This window comes from Anopheles arabiensis, chromosome 2 (genome assembly GCF_016920715.1).
Source record: "Anopheles arabiensis isolate DONGOLA chromosome 2, AaraD3, whole genome shotgun sequence".
NCBI lineage: Eukaryota > Metazoa > Arthropoda > Insecta > Diptera > Culicidae > Anopheles > Anopheles arabiensis.
In genome coordinates this window covers 8752081-8766900 of record NC_053517.1, presented here as the reverse complement: position 1 = coordinate 8766900, position 14820 = coordinate 8752081, and the positions used below count along the sequence as shown (strand labels likewise).

At 49.1% G+C, this 14820-nt stretch overlaps 1 protein-coding gene across 2 annotated transcripts in view; it reads left to right on the top strand.

The window, feature by feature from the left end:
- The window catches only part of LOC120897576, a 35482-nt gene extending 20814 nt beyond the window's left edge, over nt 1–14668 (top strand). The window contains exons 3-11 of one of the 2 annotated variants that reach the window (XM_040302562.1): nt 5708–5872; nt 5960–6703; nt 6778–7002; nt 7095–7323; nt 7408–7545; nt 7609–7745; nt 7817–10828; nt 10885–11079; nt 11154–14668. In XM_040302562.1, coding sequence (XP_040158496.1) covers nt 5708–5872; nt 5960–6703; nt 6778–7002; nt 7095–7323; nt 7408–7545; nt 7609–7745; nt 7817–10828; nt 10885–11079; nt 11154–11270 — 4962 coding nt within the window. In that variant the 3' untranslated portion in view covers nt 11271–14668. Of the gene's footprint in view, nt 1–5707; nt 5873–5959; nt 6704–6777; nt 7003–7094; nt 7324–7404; nt 7546–7608; nt 7746–7816; nt 10829–10884; nt 11080–11153 lie in introns of both variants that reach the window. The other variant, XM_040302561.1, reaches the window with a different exon arrangement.
- The last annotated feature ends 152 nt before the right edge of the window (nt 14669–14820 follow it).

Here is a 14820-nt window from a genome sequence, read left to right as displayed (position 1 = left end):
CACGCCACTGATATCTTGCATACACTGCTAATAACAATTCGAATGAGTGAGTACTCGTGAGCACTTCAAATTTCCAGTAATGATGTCGTACGCTGGTAGTGCTGCTTAACAAAGAATGTAGATATTCTTTTGATGTTATTGAAATTACAAATAATGTTATGGATTGTATTCCTCTATATCGCATAAAGTCCTTCCACAACAAAAACCACCCTCCGCAATAACGAAATATACAATTTTGAAACGTTGCAAATTCAGCCACCGCTCATTCCACCTCTCGGAATTGCTTCCTTGCTATACAACAAAAAAAACGAGCGAAAAAATCGATAGTGATAAAAAATGTAACCTCCCTCAAAAAGGTAAACGTAGCCGCGGCTCCCCTAAGATGGTAACTTCCCTTCGGTACGGGGAAACAGGAAAAACAAAACAGTAAAACCAAAGCGTACCATTTCGCTTTCACCGCTTGTTTTCTACGAAACGCCAAAGACACCAACCACTCTTGCAGTCAAATAACCAAAAAGTATGCTCGATGCTTCCAAAATGCTTGGAACGAGTTTTTTGGGACCTTTTTTTACCTTTTCATTTCATGCATTCAATATGAGCTTTTCTCGCGCCCTACCACGGAATAGGTTTGCCACTCAACTCGACTTTTCCATCATCATCATCATCATCATTGCTGTGACCCTTCGGGGCGGCGGTGTAATACTTCCGGGGTACGGGATGCGTGCAAAACACGGTCTACCGTTATGGCAACGACAGCACACATTCCGGGGAAGGGCGGCAAATAAACCATCCCGTGCGACGGGGCATTTCGTCGCACTCTTTCGATTCATCGAAATACCCCCGAAGGCAAACACTCGCCCGCTCGATGGATGGTGTAGCGCAGTGCCAGCCTGGTCTGGGGCTGGTCATCCGATTTAACCGGTCACTGGCTTTCGACGGCCCTCGGGGGGAGTGGTTGAGACTCGCTACTCGGACGGTTGAGAGAGAGAGAGAGAAAAGAAGTGAAAACTCATCGACATGAAAATCCAATTATGCGCAGCGAGTGTTTCTAGCAAGCAAATTTGAACCACCGCCGACGAGCAACCGTACAACAAGAGCGTGTTTTCAAATGTGAAATTCTATATACTCGGCTGGGCCGGGAAACACTTCAGCCCATCGGCGTCAGCTTCGAAACCCCGTACGCGTAGCGTAGCGCATGGCCGGGAGATGTTCCGGGGATCTGTCGTTGGAAAAACGAGCTCCAAACCAAAGGCCTATAATTTGACGGACTACCGCACACAAGGATAAGTGCATAGCCATGCCAAATGGTCGTTCTGTGATGGTACTACAGCGCTGGTGGTTGACTACTCGGTGGCACGGCCCATCAGCCAATTCAGACCGGACCGACCGTTGCGCTTAGATTGAGCTGTTGCTGCCGATGCTTGATGAAGCGTTGGGAACATCATGCTGCTGTACTAAATCAAACTGAAGCGCTTCAATTTATGTACTATACGTACACAGTGCGTTCGATCTATCAGAAGAACCAAGCATGATGCACTAATTCCACAAGGTTGAAATGCATTTGCGAAGGGCCCTAAATCCATAAGAACACGATTCAGGGCGCATAGAGTAGCACCTTTAATCTTTAGCCTTTAGTACTTTAAATTAGCAATCGTTTTGACCTTTTAAAGACCAAAGTGTGGGACGAAATACGAGTAGCTATACTCCTTGTACCACCTACTGCTGCGTCATTGTAAAGTTTGTTTGATGATGGTCTTGGTCATATTGCTTCTCTTTGGTGGTTAACATGATTAGCATGAAAAATGATTCATTCACCCACACACTTGCTCAATCAATCCACCCATGCACCACGTGCTGTGGTGAGTTGTGTCGGTGTACGCCAATTGAAGACTACACACAATGGCATGAAAAATTCATTCACATGCAAAGCGACTGAAGCGATCGGCGATAGGAATGAATGGAAAAAAGGGGGGACTGGGTGAATAATTCGAGCAAATCGAAATTAGATCTCCGTAACGCTTTCCTAGAACAAGCGCTTCTCGTTATTGCTATGTGCTGGAATTCTCTCCAGTCGTTTGCGTCGTTTACGGCGTCTCTGCACAAACTGAACATATTGATGTGCAAGTTATGATTAATTTAATCAATTTTATACCACGATGGAGTTGCAAAAAAGGGAAAATAAATAATCCTTCATAATATTTGCTTGCAACTGCTCCAGAACCACACTTCAATTGAGTGGAGTAAGTAGTGCAGCACTGGAAATTGCACCCATAGTGTGGAAAATCCAAAGGTTTCTTCTCAACCCTTCACCCAAACCGTCCCAAATGCGCTGTGCAAATGCGTTTTCCTTATTTATTTTCTCTACTCTACTCCCACCCCAACACAGCCACGGAAGTGGGTCAGTCGGAAAATTTTCTAATGGGAAATAATCCAGCAGCACCCGTTCGGTACACTAACTAACAAAACCCCGCTAACCCATTTGGGACCGGCGTGTTGGTAAGTTGCACCGTTTGCGCGCGCTAGTGGTGCTGCGTTGTTCCGGTTTGCTCGTTGGACGCCGGTTGCGCATTGGTCAACGAGAAAAAGGCGTGTTATCACTTGACAACACTCGTGTACGAACGCTCTCCTCTGCTGGTTTTTGTGGTCGTTCCGTGGAAGGGGGGGAGGGGAGTGATTTTCCTCCGGACATGAGCTAACACAGGGCGGCGAACGTGCGACCGGGCACGACGAGCCCGTCACCATCATCATCCGTTCGGTTGGAAAGCGGCGCCACGTGATCCTTGTTGTCCGGGTTGGCCCCTTTGCGAACAGAGCAAACGGGAACTGGCCCGGACGGGGGAGTAGGAAACGGCAGATAATAAATTTCCTCCTCCGGCAAACAAACAACGGCCAATAAATTTCAATTTAATCAGCGTCAAGCAATCGGGATATGAAGCTAATGCAACCGATGGGGTAAAATGGACGGTGGACAGCAGGACGCACGCCCAGGCACAGTGACATCTACGTCCCTATCGAGCTGGTGACTCATGGTATACATGATGTACCTGATGCAGGGATAATGGTTCTATGAATGTACCACCTCGTGGCTAAGGGTAAAAATAAACCTTCCACGGTGGCATGGGTTGGGTACGGAGCTGGGTTCTTCGAAATGGCGAATGTCCCTCGAGCAATTAGATAGATTGTCTAAACGATGTTTTACTCTGTCTCGTTTAACATGTCCGATATTATCAAACATAGAATGAACGAGCCTAGAACTTCATTGCCTGTATCCTCAAATTTATTTAGCTCAACATAAGTTAAGCACTATTTCTTAGCAACATAAGTAGAATAGTAATGTTGCCGAATTCTTCATCCCCTTGCGGACTTGCCTTTTAGTGAGGTAATTTTTAACAGCACTTGGCTTAGCTGCAGGGTTCCTGGTAATGTTCAACCAACATCTTTACCCATTCCCGTTGGTTCCGTCCTGCGAATGACACCGTTCGACTCTATTCCCGTTATCCTTCCCTCTTTCACTGCTGCAATGCGCCTGTATGACCAACCATCCCGCCCCTTCATAGTGCTGTAAAGTGTAGTTTTTATCACCGCACTACAACAGTGTCTCATTAAACTCGTTCGTTTAATGTTTCCTCATTCGCCTTGCTTTGTCTAACGGCTGACAACGCTTTTGCTCACTAACAATCAAAGCCCATCCCACCGCCAGCCCGAAACCGGGCAGGAAAAGCTTCATCAACAATGTTTCAATTAAGGTGTACGACACCACCACCACCAGTGCCGGACGCTGGCCGACCGACAGCATTAACCGTCGCTCAATTCCCGAGCCTGAAACCAGCGTCCTAAATGGCTTCGCTTTGTTAAACGCACGCGCCTGCTGGTGGTGTAGCTTCACGATTTACTCCACGATTTCCGGCTGTCGATTATCGTTTGCCACTGCCGCGAGTCTCGAGCCCCCGCTGAAAATGCTCTCCACTCCTGTCCAGATCCAGGTAAATAATGGCCACCCGGTATCCCGGTGGTGGCGGAGCATCATAATGGAACATCGTCCTATTTATAGTTGCTAAATCGAATTTCTTTTTCCACCATATCCCTTCGGCGCGAGAAAAATACTTTCACCACCCAGCGATGGTGTAGAGTACCGCCGTGCCGATCAGGGCTCGGAAAAGTGTCCTTTGGAATGACTTCGCAGTAGAAAGAGAGAGGGAAAGAGAGGATCTTTTAATCGATTTTCCCGCACTCCCTGGTCCCTACTTCGAATGCCAGTTCATTCTTGGCTGGGAATATCGAAGAGGGTGGCTATTGGCATTCCAGTGCGCATCGTCATTAGTTGTAACGGAAGACCCATCGGTTTTTGTAGGTCACCAGACCAGTCGTCGCCGCTGGACGCGTAAGATAAGGGCTTCCGAGAAGGGTGGACAACACTTCGCTTGAAGGAAGCGTGGGACACGGGAACTAGGCCAGGCTTGAGGAACACGGGGACAAACAATGTAAACTACAACCCAAAAGCAAATACACGCGCTCGCTTGAGCGGATGAATGTTTGCTGGTCGTAGCATTAGAATTACAACATAGGGCGCAATGTATAATAGCGGCACAATGGAGGGATGTTTTTAGAATAGCGGGAGAAAGAGAGCGAGAGAGAAGGAGGGGTGGGGGGAAGAGAAACCCGATACACGCCCGATATGGGGTGTTGTATTATTGACCCAACATTTACAGAATCAATTGAAGAGTGTGAGTAGCGTCGCATGGAGAATGATATTAGTCTGCGATTACACCTCTCCTTCCTGTGGCAGGAACCCGGGTCCAGCTCCACAATCTCGGACTCGAACCCGAAAAGCTAAACAAACAACAATGGTCGCGCCGTTTTGTCGTACCACAGACGACATTGGAAGTGTAGCGTGACTGGCAGTCGTTGGATGATTAATGTTATGTTTGTAAATTAATCGTCCTTGCTGTGGATCGTCGAGCGGGTATGAAAGAATTCTCTCTGTTTTGGAGAAAAAAAAACAGAAGACTCATACACCATGTAATTTCCAAAGGATTTCCTAGGAACGCTGCAGAATTGTTGTACTGAATGGAAGATCTTTTGCAGAGTTAATGCTTCAACTCTGTCCAACGGGAACTTTCGTGTGTCCAAACAGTAAAAAATCGATCATGAAAGAATAGTCCAACTATGGAGATTGCTTGGTAGAGTTGCTCTTGCTGCACTTAGTTGGTGTGCCAGCCGGATATGCGAAATCCGGAACAGCTATCGTCCATCAATCTGCCAAACGAAGGTTTCTGCGCTTGACAAGGCCTGCACAGTTCGTGTCAAAGTTGCAAAATATGTTTATGGCACGCAATTCGCCCTTTTCCACCGAAAGCGGCGTGTCGCGTGCGTACGGCGAGGTGCAACGTACGTGCTGATGTAGTTTTGACATTTTTCCAATGCCTGCATCGTACAGGGTCTGAAATTGCTACTAAACAGGGTGGGAAGCCATGATTGTTTCGTTTCTGCCGTCGTCCTCCAGTGCAGTGATGCGTTGTAGTAATCGGTGTACTGTGGCAGGAAAGGACATAGGTTCTTATGCGTGACGCTAAAAGCGTCTCACATTCTGTTTACCTTCGCCATTTAAGATTTCACAACAGAGACCTTGTTCTGGTCTGACCAACTATACGGTTTCGATTTTTTGTTCTAAAGCGCATTCTTTGTTTGCCATTTCCATGAACTACAGGAAGAAGGATGGAAACTTAATCGTACCAACTACTACCAGGAAGGATGGCTAGCTACGGGGAACGTACGAGGCATTGTTGGTGTCACCTTTACGACATCGCACTGCAAGAAGAACGTCGACTACCCGCTGCGAACAAATTACAACCTTCGCGGGCATCGATCTGATGTAAGTGTGCCTTATTGCTTTGTTTTTCTTATAAAAGATGGATTACCCCATTTACTCCTAATCCTCCTCTCACTCTCCTTCCCACAGGTGATCCTGGTAAAGTGGAACGAACCGTACCAGAAGCTGGCAAGCTGTGATAGTTCCGGCATTATCTTCGTGTGGATAAAGTACGAAGGCCGCTGGAGCGTGGAGCTGATCAACGATCGCAACACACCGGTGACGCACTTCTCCTGGTCGCACGATGGCCGCATGGCACTGATCTGCTACCAGGACGGGTTTGTGCTGGTCGGGTCGGTCGCCGGCCAGCGGTACTGGTCGTCGATGCTGAACCTGGACGCAACGATCACGTGCGGCATCTGGACGCCCGACGACCAGCAGGTGTACTTCGGCACTACCCAGGGCCAGATCATCGTGATGGACGTGCACGGTGCGATGGTGTCGCAGGTACCGCTCGGCTCGGACGTGGGCATTACGGCGATGGCCTGGTCGTGCGAGAAGTTCAAGATGGAGGAGGGCGAAGACACGGAACCGGGCGTGACCAACGCGTCGAAGCGTAGCTTCGTGCTGGCGGTCAGCTTCCAGAACGGGTACATCTATCTGCTGAAGTCGTACGACGACATCACGCCGAACCAGATCCACACCGGCATGAACGGCGAGCTGGGCATCGTGATGGAGTGGAGCAACTCGCGGGAGCTGCTGGCCGTGGCCGGGACGGAGCTGGGCAGCCCGCACATGACTGATATCCATGGTGCTACGGTGTACAACAATCTACTCAAGTTCTACACCGAATCTGGCAATCTTCTCTACACCGCCAAAATTCCCAATAGTACGGTAAGTAATTGCGCGTGATCTTGCGGATCAGCTATACCGGAACTCTACATTTTTCCACCCTTTTTCGCACACAGTATCCAGTGTCTGCCCTCACGTGGGGTCACAATGATAAGCGAATCTTCATAGCGACCGGTACACAGGTACATATAGCGTGGGTTTCCCGACGGGTCGCGTCGTTGCAGCTGTTCTGTCGGCTGAAAGTTCAAACTTCGCTCGCTTCCGAAGCGCTGCTGCCAAGACTGCCCCTGCCCGGTCGGATAAAGGCTCTGATCGGCAACCTGTTTGCTCAAACCATACGGGTAAGTATGCGAAGTAGTAGATGGAGACGGGGTAGTATATTCCACATCAATAAACAACAAATTAACCATCTTTTTGCCTCCTCCACGTCTAGTGCTGTGTTCCCGATTTGAAGTCACTGCGTGAGTTTGTCTCGCGTCCGCCCGCCTGCTCGACGCGGCTCCACTGTACGATGATACGGCATGATGACGATTCCAACCAGAGCTCAGGGACTTGCTACACGCTCTATCTGGAGTTTCTCGGCGGGCTTGTGCCGCTGCTCAAAGGCAAGCGAACCTCCAAAATACGGCCAGAATTTGTGATATTCGATCCTCAGGTTGATGGTGAGTAGTATCGACGGTAGTTATCGCCGCAATCCCCTTTCTAACCGATCCCCACTCGCTTTGCTCTTCAATCTCGCACAGAAGTTTCTACATACTGTACATATTCATCTGATTCGACAACCACTACGACTACGACGAAAAGCGCTTCTACGTCGAGTCACTCGACCACTGGCACGAACGGTCGATCCGACAGCTCCGAGAGTGACATTGACGACGATTGCCGTAAGTAGTTACGGGTAGGCGGGATCTAAGAAACCCAATGTTTATCCGTTACACTTCTTCTAGGATCACCACGACTGGATCGAAAACGAAAGACCGGGACGAAAAAACGCAACCCCAGCAGTAACGACCGATCACCGAATCAAAATTCCGACTCTACGGAAAACAATGAAGATCTGGCTTATCTCGACACACTACCAGAGGTACGGAAGTAGTACGTGGCGCTGTACCTGCAGATGGTATCATTAATTTTCCATCTTTTTTACATTTCTAGCACGTAAAGTTAGTCGAGGTGACATCCAACATCTGGGGCACAAAGTTCAAGATACACGGGCTGGCGAAAACGCTACCGGCCAATCTCGGACAGGTGACGTACAAAACGTCGCTGCTGCATCTACAGCCCCGCCAGATGAAGCTCGTAATAACGGAGCTGCGGGACGACTTTCCCACCGGACCAGATCCTAACTTTAATCCCAACATTTTCTCCGAGGACGAGGAGGACCAGCAGCATCTGCTGCAACAGCAGCAACAGCAGCAGCACCACCAACACCATCAGGCGCACCAGCATCAAGGGCAGCACCATGCACAGCACCATTCCAATGGAACGCACCACGGCCCCTCGTTGATGTCGTCCGCGCGCGAAAGCTGCGGTGCGAGCGCACTCAGCCGAAAGTTGCTGACCGAAAGTGCCCCTCCGATTGCGCCGATGTCACCCCGACCGAATCGATTCCCGTCCCGGCCAAGACGCCAGCAGCAGCATCAACCGTCCGCACTGGCCGGCTGCTCTGGCTCGTCCTCCGGTGGGCTGGCGCGCAATGGCGTCCCAGGACTGGGACCATTGGCCCGTGCGGAATCCTACGAGGATGATACGGACGGCGGGGAGTCCACGACCGTCGTGGTGGTGAGCGATCTGCACAGTGCTGCCGCACGAACGCCGCCCCGGCAAAGCATAGGGTACAGTCTCGTCAGCCGTCCATCATCCGCCTCCAGCAATCAATCGCGCGTCGCCATCAGCCCGCTGTACTGCGAGGGTTCCGTGCCGACGCTGCAGTCGCCCAAGAATGCCGTCGCACCGAGTGACATCATCTTTGACCGGCCGCCAGCCGGACAGACGACACTGATGAGCTACTCGAGCAATAACGACTACATCGGCAGCTTGGTGCAGGTGAAGAATGCGCTCGTTTCGTCCGACCATCACCATGGTCGCAGTACGATGAGTGCGGGCATGCCGCTAAACTTGAACCTTAATCTGGATCGTTCGGAGGCGGGTGGCCGTTCGCTGTGCACCAACGGGAGCAGCAGTGGGCGGGACTCCCAACCAAGCAGCGCACGGAGTACACCGAAAAAGCAAAACCTCAAGTTCATCGACGAAGCGTCGACGCCCAGCACATCGGCAATGGGTGCAACCATCGTTCCTAACCCGGTGCAGGCTTCACCTATTCCTGCCACGGCACCCGCACCCGCCACAACGACCAGCACCGACTCGACGAACGGTTTTGAAACGCCCACGTCCGAAACGGTAGGCGGCGGAATGCATCGGACGCCCACTGTTGCCTCCATGATGACGTTTATGCCAGCGGCCGGTTCTTCCAGCGCCACAGCAACGACTCGCATTCCAGACTCGATCACGCGTAGCTGCAGCGTAGGCTACCTGGACAACATGACGATCGTGCCGGGCGAAGAGGCACTGTCCATGATGCGACGCGACGCACCCTACAAGCGGCTCGTGCTGGTGGACAAGAAGCGCCAGAAGAAATACAAACGCAATCTGGACGAGCTGCGCCAGGCGACGCGGTTACGGGTGGATGCGAAATCGAAAAGCCTTGACTCCTGCTCGGACATTCTGCAGGAGGTGCCCAACCTGAACCGCGATCTTATCAACCTGTTCCGCCAGATGCCGAAGGTGAGCGAACTGTCGGAGAACGAAACCGAATACTCCTCGTCCGATCAGCTGATGGGCGGCGGAAAGCCTGGCCCGCTGAAGGAAGTGAACGGTGTGGTCACGCGCAAGGGTGCGCCGATGAAGTTTGGCCCGGAAGTGTCCGGCCCCGGTGGTTCCAAGACGCCGATACTCAATCGGAAAGAGAAGCCCAAAAGCTGCTCCGTGTGCAGACAGATCTCGCCGACCGTTAACTCCACCGAGCCGGTCTGTGTCAAGTGTCGCAAGAGCGGCAACAGCCAGCAGGAGGTGCCGGCTGATGAGCTGACGAAGAAAGACGCCACCCTGGGCGGTAACGCGACGACATCCACTACCAACGAGGCGCATGTGATAGTGAACGGACATGATGGGCCGGTAAGTGCCGGAAAGCCACCGCAGGCACCGCCCAAAGCGAAGCGTACCACTCTGGGCCAATACATCCGGTCGGCGTGCAGCAACCACTACGGAGACCACTCGAGCGGGAAAGATCCGACCAGTGCAGGCTCATCCTCGGGGAAAGGGGGAGGCTTTTTCGATCGAAAGTCCAACCACCAGCAGCAGCAGCAACAGCAGCAGGTGCCGGGCAGTGGTACCGAATGTTCGGCAAGCACTTCCGAGCCGGCACCGTCTGCTCCGTCCAACAGTACACCATCCCGCTCGGTCGCCAGGATCGTGACGAGCTTCACCGACAGTCCGCTGTTTTCTCGCCGCAACCGGCAGCCGAAGGCGCCGGATGCCGACTCGAGCAAACCGCAGAGCGAGTCCAACACGCCAATTCTGCTGCGCTGGAACGCAAACCGGCACAACCGGCAGAGCAAGGCAGACTCGCTCGATTCGCCGAAAAAGCATCGCCGCAACGGTAGCTGCCCGGGACCGAGCAACGAGTCGACCGATGGAGGGGAGTCGATGGGCACGGCCTCCACGTCGTCGCAGACGGACGAACCACGGCCGGGTGGATCGGGTAGCGGTCATACCGGCCCGGCCGGGCTCATTAGCAGATGGCGCGATATGGAGGAGGGTGGCCGCCAGTCTACGCCACCGGCATCGCCCGCACGGTTGGCGCGCAGTTCGCCCGCTTCGCCGACACCCAGCAAGAAGAGCAAACGGCACCAGAGCGCCTCACCGATCAGGCACATTCTGAACTCGCCGCTGCTAAACCGTCGCCAGCGGAAAAAGCAACACACCGAAAGCTCCGACGACGAGAATGGTGGAAGTGGCGGTGGCAGTGCTAGTGGTGCTGGTGGTGCTGGCAGTGCTGGCCCCAACCATAGCAGCCCCAGCAACCATACGGACGACAGTAGCGGCAGTACGAGCGCGAAACAGTACCGCGATCTTGAGACGTTCCAGAAGGCTCAGCTGCGCCAGAAGGTACGTAGCAGGCGGTGACTTCACTTTCGTGGTGTAAAATGTAATCTTACTTGCAGCTGAAGCGTGGGAAAATTGAACCGAACGGTGTGGCCAGCTCGTCCCAGTCGCCCGCACCGGTACGGCGCGAGTTTGTGATGCACAACAAGGCCCCGATGTGGAACGAGAACAGCCAGGTGTATCAGCTAGACTTTGGTGGACGCGTTACGCAGGAGTCGGCGAAAAACTTTCAGATTGAGTTCCGCGGCAAACAGGTACGTGTCGGTTGCACTGCTTCTGGGCAACTTACTGACCTAATGTGCTTTTTTGTTTCTCTCTACTACCGTAGGTCATGCAGTTTGGGCGGATTGATGGCAATGCGTACACGCTCGACTTTCAGTACCCATTTTCGGCACTGCAAGCGTTCGCGGTCGCGTTGGCCAACGTTACCCAGCGGCTGAAGTAGGGTGCTTGGCTTCCATTTTCGCAGCAAACGTTGTAGCACGCGCTCACAAACTTTGAAATCGCCTTAAAACCATTCAAAATCCCCGCCCCCGGAAGGACAAGCTAGACAAGCATACGCAGGCAACCGAAAGGAGAGCTCTACATATCACAAGCGGCGTAGACGAGAACAGGCAGTGAAAATTGTAGCATTCGAGTGTGGTGTTACTGCATGCGCTTCATCAGACACAACCGGGTATAGCTTGATATATGTATGATGTATCTGTAACGCTTCATTCCACTTCCCCGGTGTGAGCTTTAACCATCGTTTGTCGTTCGCTGTTGTGGAAAACGTGCATTCATCCCCCTACCCGGCGCCCCATCACTGCATCGTACTTTACCTTTGTCTGTATTATATTTCGCCGTCTCGTCACATCCATCAACTCCATCTAACCGCCAACACGTTACTCCCCATGTCGATCGTTCTCATCGTATCACATATCATTAACATTAGTATAATAATGCATAAGCAACTACAAAACTCATCATCGTAATACGGTCGCTATAGGGAGAGAAAGAGAGAGATAGAAGAACGCAAAGGACGTCAGATTCGAAATGTACTTACAAGAAAACGGAAGTATAGTTGCCAGAAGCCTTGCATTCGGTAAGTGGCATCTGGATGGGGAATGGGGAGGGATTTTTTAAACACGCATGAACAAGTTAGAAGCTTTCCTGAACACTAGTTGAGGCGATGCTGCCGTGCAGCGGAACTAGGGCGGAAATATACACTAACGGTTTTTTGATAGGAACGATTCGAACCTACGGATCCGAACCCGGACACAATTAAAATGCCACGCTACCAAGTGGCACCAACGTTGTTAGATAAACATCCAAAAACATAGCTAAAAATCAAAGTTTGTTTTTTATAAACGAAATGTGCTGTGCCGGCAAACGACAAACGCAAAAACCCAACCCGCGAAAGCGCGCCGTGCGTTACAACGCGTTACTTTTCGCGATGCGCTAACACGTTGCGGAATAAGTTCCGCCGATCGGCGTGCAAGCATAACGTCCACTACCAAATGCTTGGTTTTAGTATATTCTCGCTTTAGCTATTGTGGTGTGGTGCAACGTTTACGCTATTTCTATCACACTTTATAATCTTTGTTGTTACCATGTCTTTAAACGCTTTGAAACGCTTTTCTTTTAAAAAGCTAATATAATCTCCACCGTGTCTTCTAGTCTCTAGACCAGCCAGAGTCGCGTAAGACCGCACTCTTGAGTGTCGCCAGAGTGTGTGTATGTTTTTTTTTATTATTTGTTATTGTACTTAGAACAAAAGCAATGGGGATTGAAACAAATCAGGGTGGTTTTTTGTAGCAAATGTAAATAATATGATATGAAAGCATTGCAATTTTGTATCGATACAGAAAGCACACAAACACACACACAGCTAGGATATCATGAGCATTCAGCTCCTCTTTTTGGTCTCGTTGTATATATCATCGATGCGTGTACATGTGTATGTTGTGCGTAGTTCAATTGCCATTGATAGTCATCCATTACCATTTGTGTGCACTCGACGTTACGCAAGGCCCAATACACGCTTATCCTTAAACTGTTTTTAAACTCATAAGAGTGTTTTTATTTTAAAATTTGCTCATAGTTGTAAGATACTTGTTGGTATGTTTACATTAGTTTGAGTTGATCTCTGCAAGGGCTCGGCCATCTTATATCTATTCCAAGTGCTTTGTAAAATCGCTTCCGTTATGTTTCCTTTCCCCGTTTGTTTGTTTATGTTGCTGTTTTGTGCAACAATAATGTTATGATTTGGATTTATAATCATTGTTTTTTTTATAAAACTGTATTCTCTTTTGTCCTTGTATACACTATCTTGCTACTACTGGCTGTACCATTTTCTAGTCCATCGCTTTTCGCTGATTGTTGAAATGTCAAATCTAGTCAAAACCATACATTTATAAACGATAAAAAACAGGTACATCGTGATTAGTTTAATTTGCCCCTAATGCTTTTCCTCGCACACCTAAACATTTGCAACACTACTACTGTCTTTATGGTGGATTTTTTTAATGGAAATCGTTGTCAATGTGTCAACCTAAAAAAACAGTTTAATTTCCATTTAGCACGCCCTACATATCCACCCAACGTCATATTATTACTAAGCAAAACGAAAAGAAAAATAACAATACAAGACAAAATACAAAAGCCAAATATGAAAATCCATCCAACGGTGTATCGTTTGCATATCGCTCGCGTACGCATACAGGTTTACAGTTTTGTTTGCTATGCTTTTTTTATATACCGTGAGAAAAAAAACTGTAATAACACACACACAAATAGTTAAACAGCAAACGAGCAAGCATGTAATCAATGTTGACATAAGAAATGTTTTACACTGCATACGTCCGCCATGTGGCTGCCAGTTGTTCCCGAAAAAAAAAGAAGTAGAGCGCGAAGAATAGTAGAAGAGCAGATGAGTAGTGGGGTAAACGAACTAAGAAAATATTTTTAACACCATAAAGCATAGGGAAACAAAATACAAAAATACTCTAAAATTATGTTGTAACCAACAACAGCAGTGCTACCAACCTTTGTACATATTTTGATTCGTCGTTGTACAGTGGCCGGTAAACTTTTCGTGCAATAATACCTTATTATTTGAGGCTAACAAACTCTACAAAAGCTAGATATTTGTTTTTTTGTTATCTATGTTAATACATAAAACATAAGCGTGATGCAACTTTCTACCCAAAACGTGGCGCACTTTACGCTTGGCATGGGGTTTTGTTACATTTTTTACAACTAATAAAAGAGCCTACTGTATAATTCCTTGGTAACACATCCATCCAGCTTGACGAGACTTTCTTTTAGTGTGCAGGATGGCAGGCTTTTGAGATCTGCGTACGGCGACACTGCTCCATTAGACGAAACACATACTACACGTGGGCAGCGGAGTACGCTATGAGCAAAATAATGTTTTTACTTTAGCTTCGGAAACGAGCATTTGTACGCAATTACAACAACACTCAAGCGAAGGGGAAGGTCGTGTGCGATGAACTTAGATAAAGTAAAAAACTGTACACCAACTGTGCGTGTAATGTAGCGCATCGCATTTTGGCCAGATGAATAGCTTTCGATAGGTGGAATGTATTTGCTTATGGGGAAGTTGGTTTATATACGGCGGTGCAATTTGGAATTGGCTAGGATACAATAGGATTCTAGTGAAATGAAATGTAAACTGAACACAAAAATCACGACCGAAGATATAGAGCAGAGTGACGACGACGAACGGAAAAGAAAGTGGCATTAACCGTAACACATTTACCAATTGCCACCTGGAGCTTGCTCGAAACGATTATATGGATGCGATAATAAAGACATACCGTTCAATGTTCGAAAAAGTAAGCAGTGTGTTTTGATTATTCCTTTTCATTTATTTATTGATTATGTATTGATAATTTCGCAAATGATTCTATTAGTTTTCCTAATTGTGTAACGGTCAATTCAAAACTCCGACATGCCTACTACAATTAACGATGTAACGCATAGTAACGCCT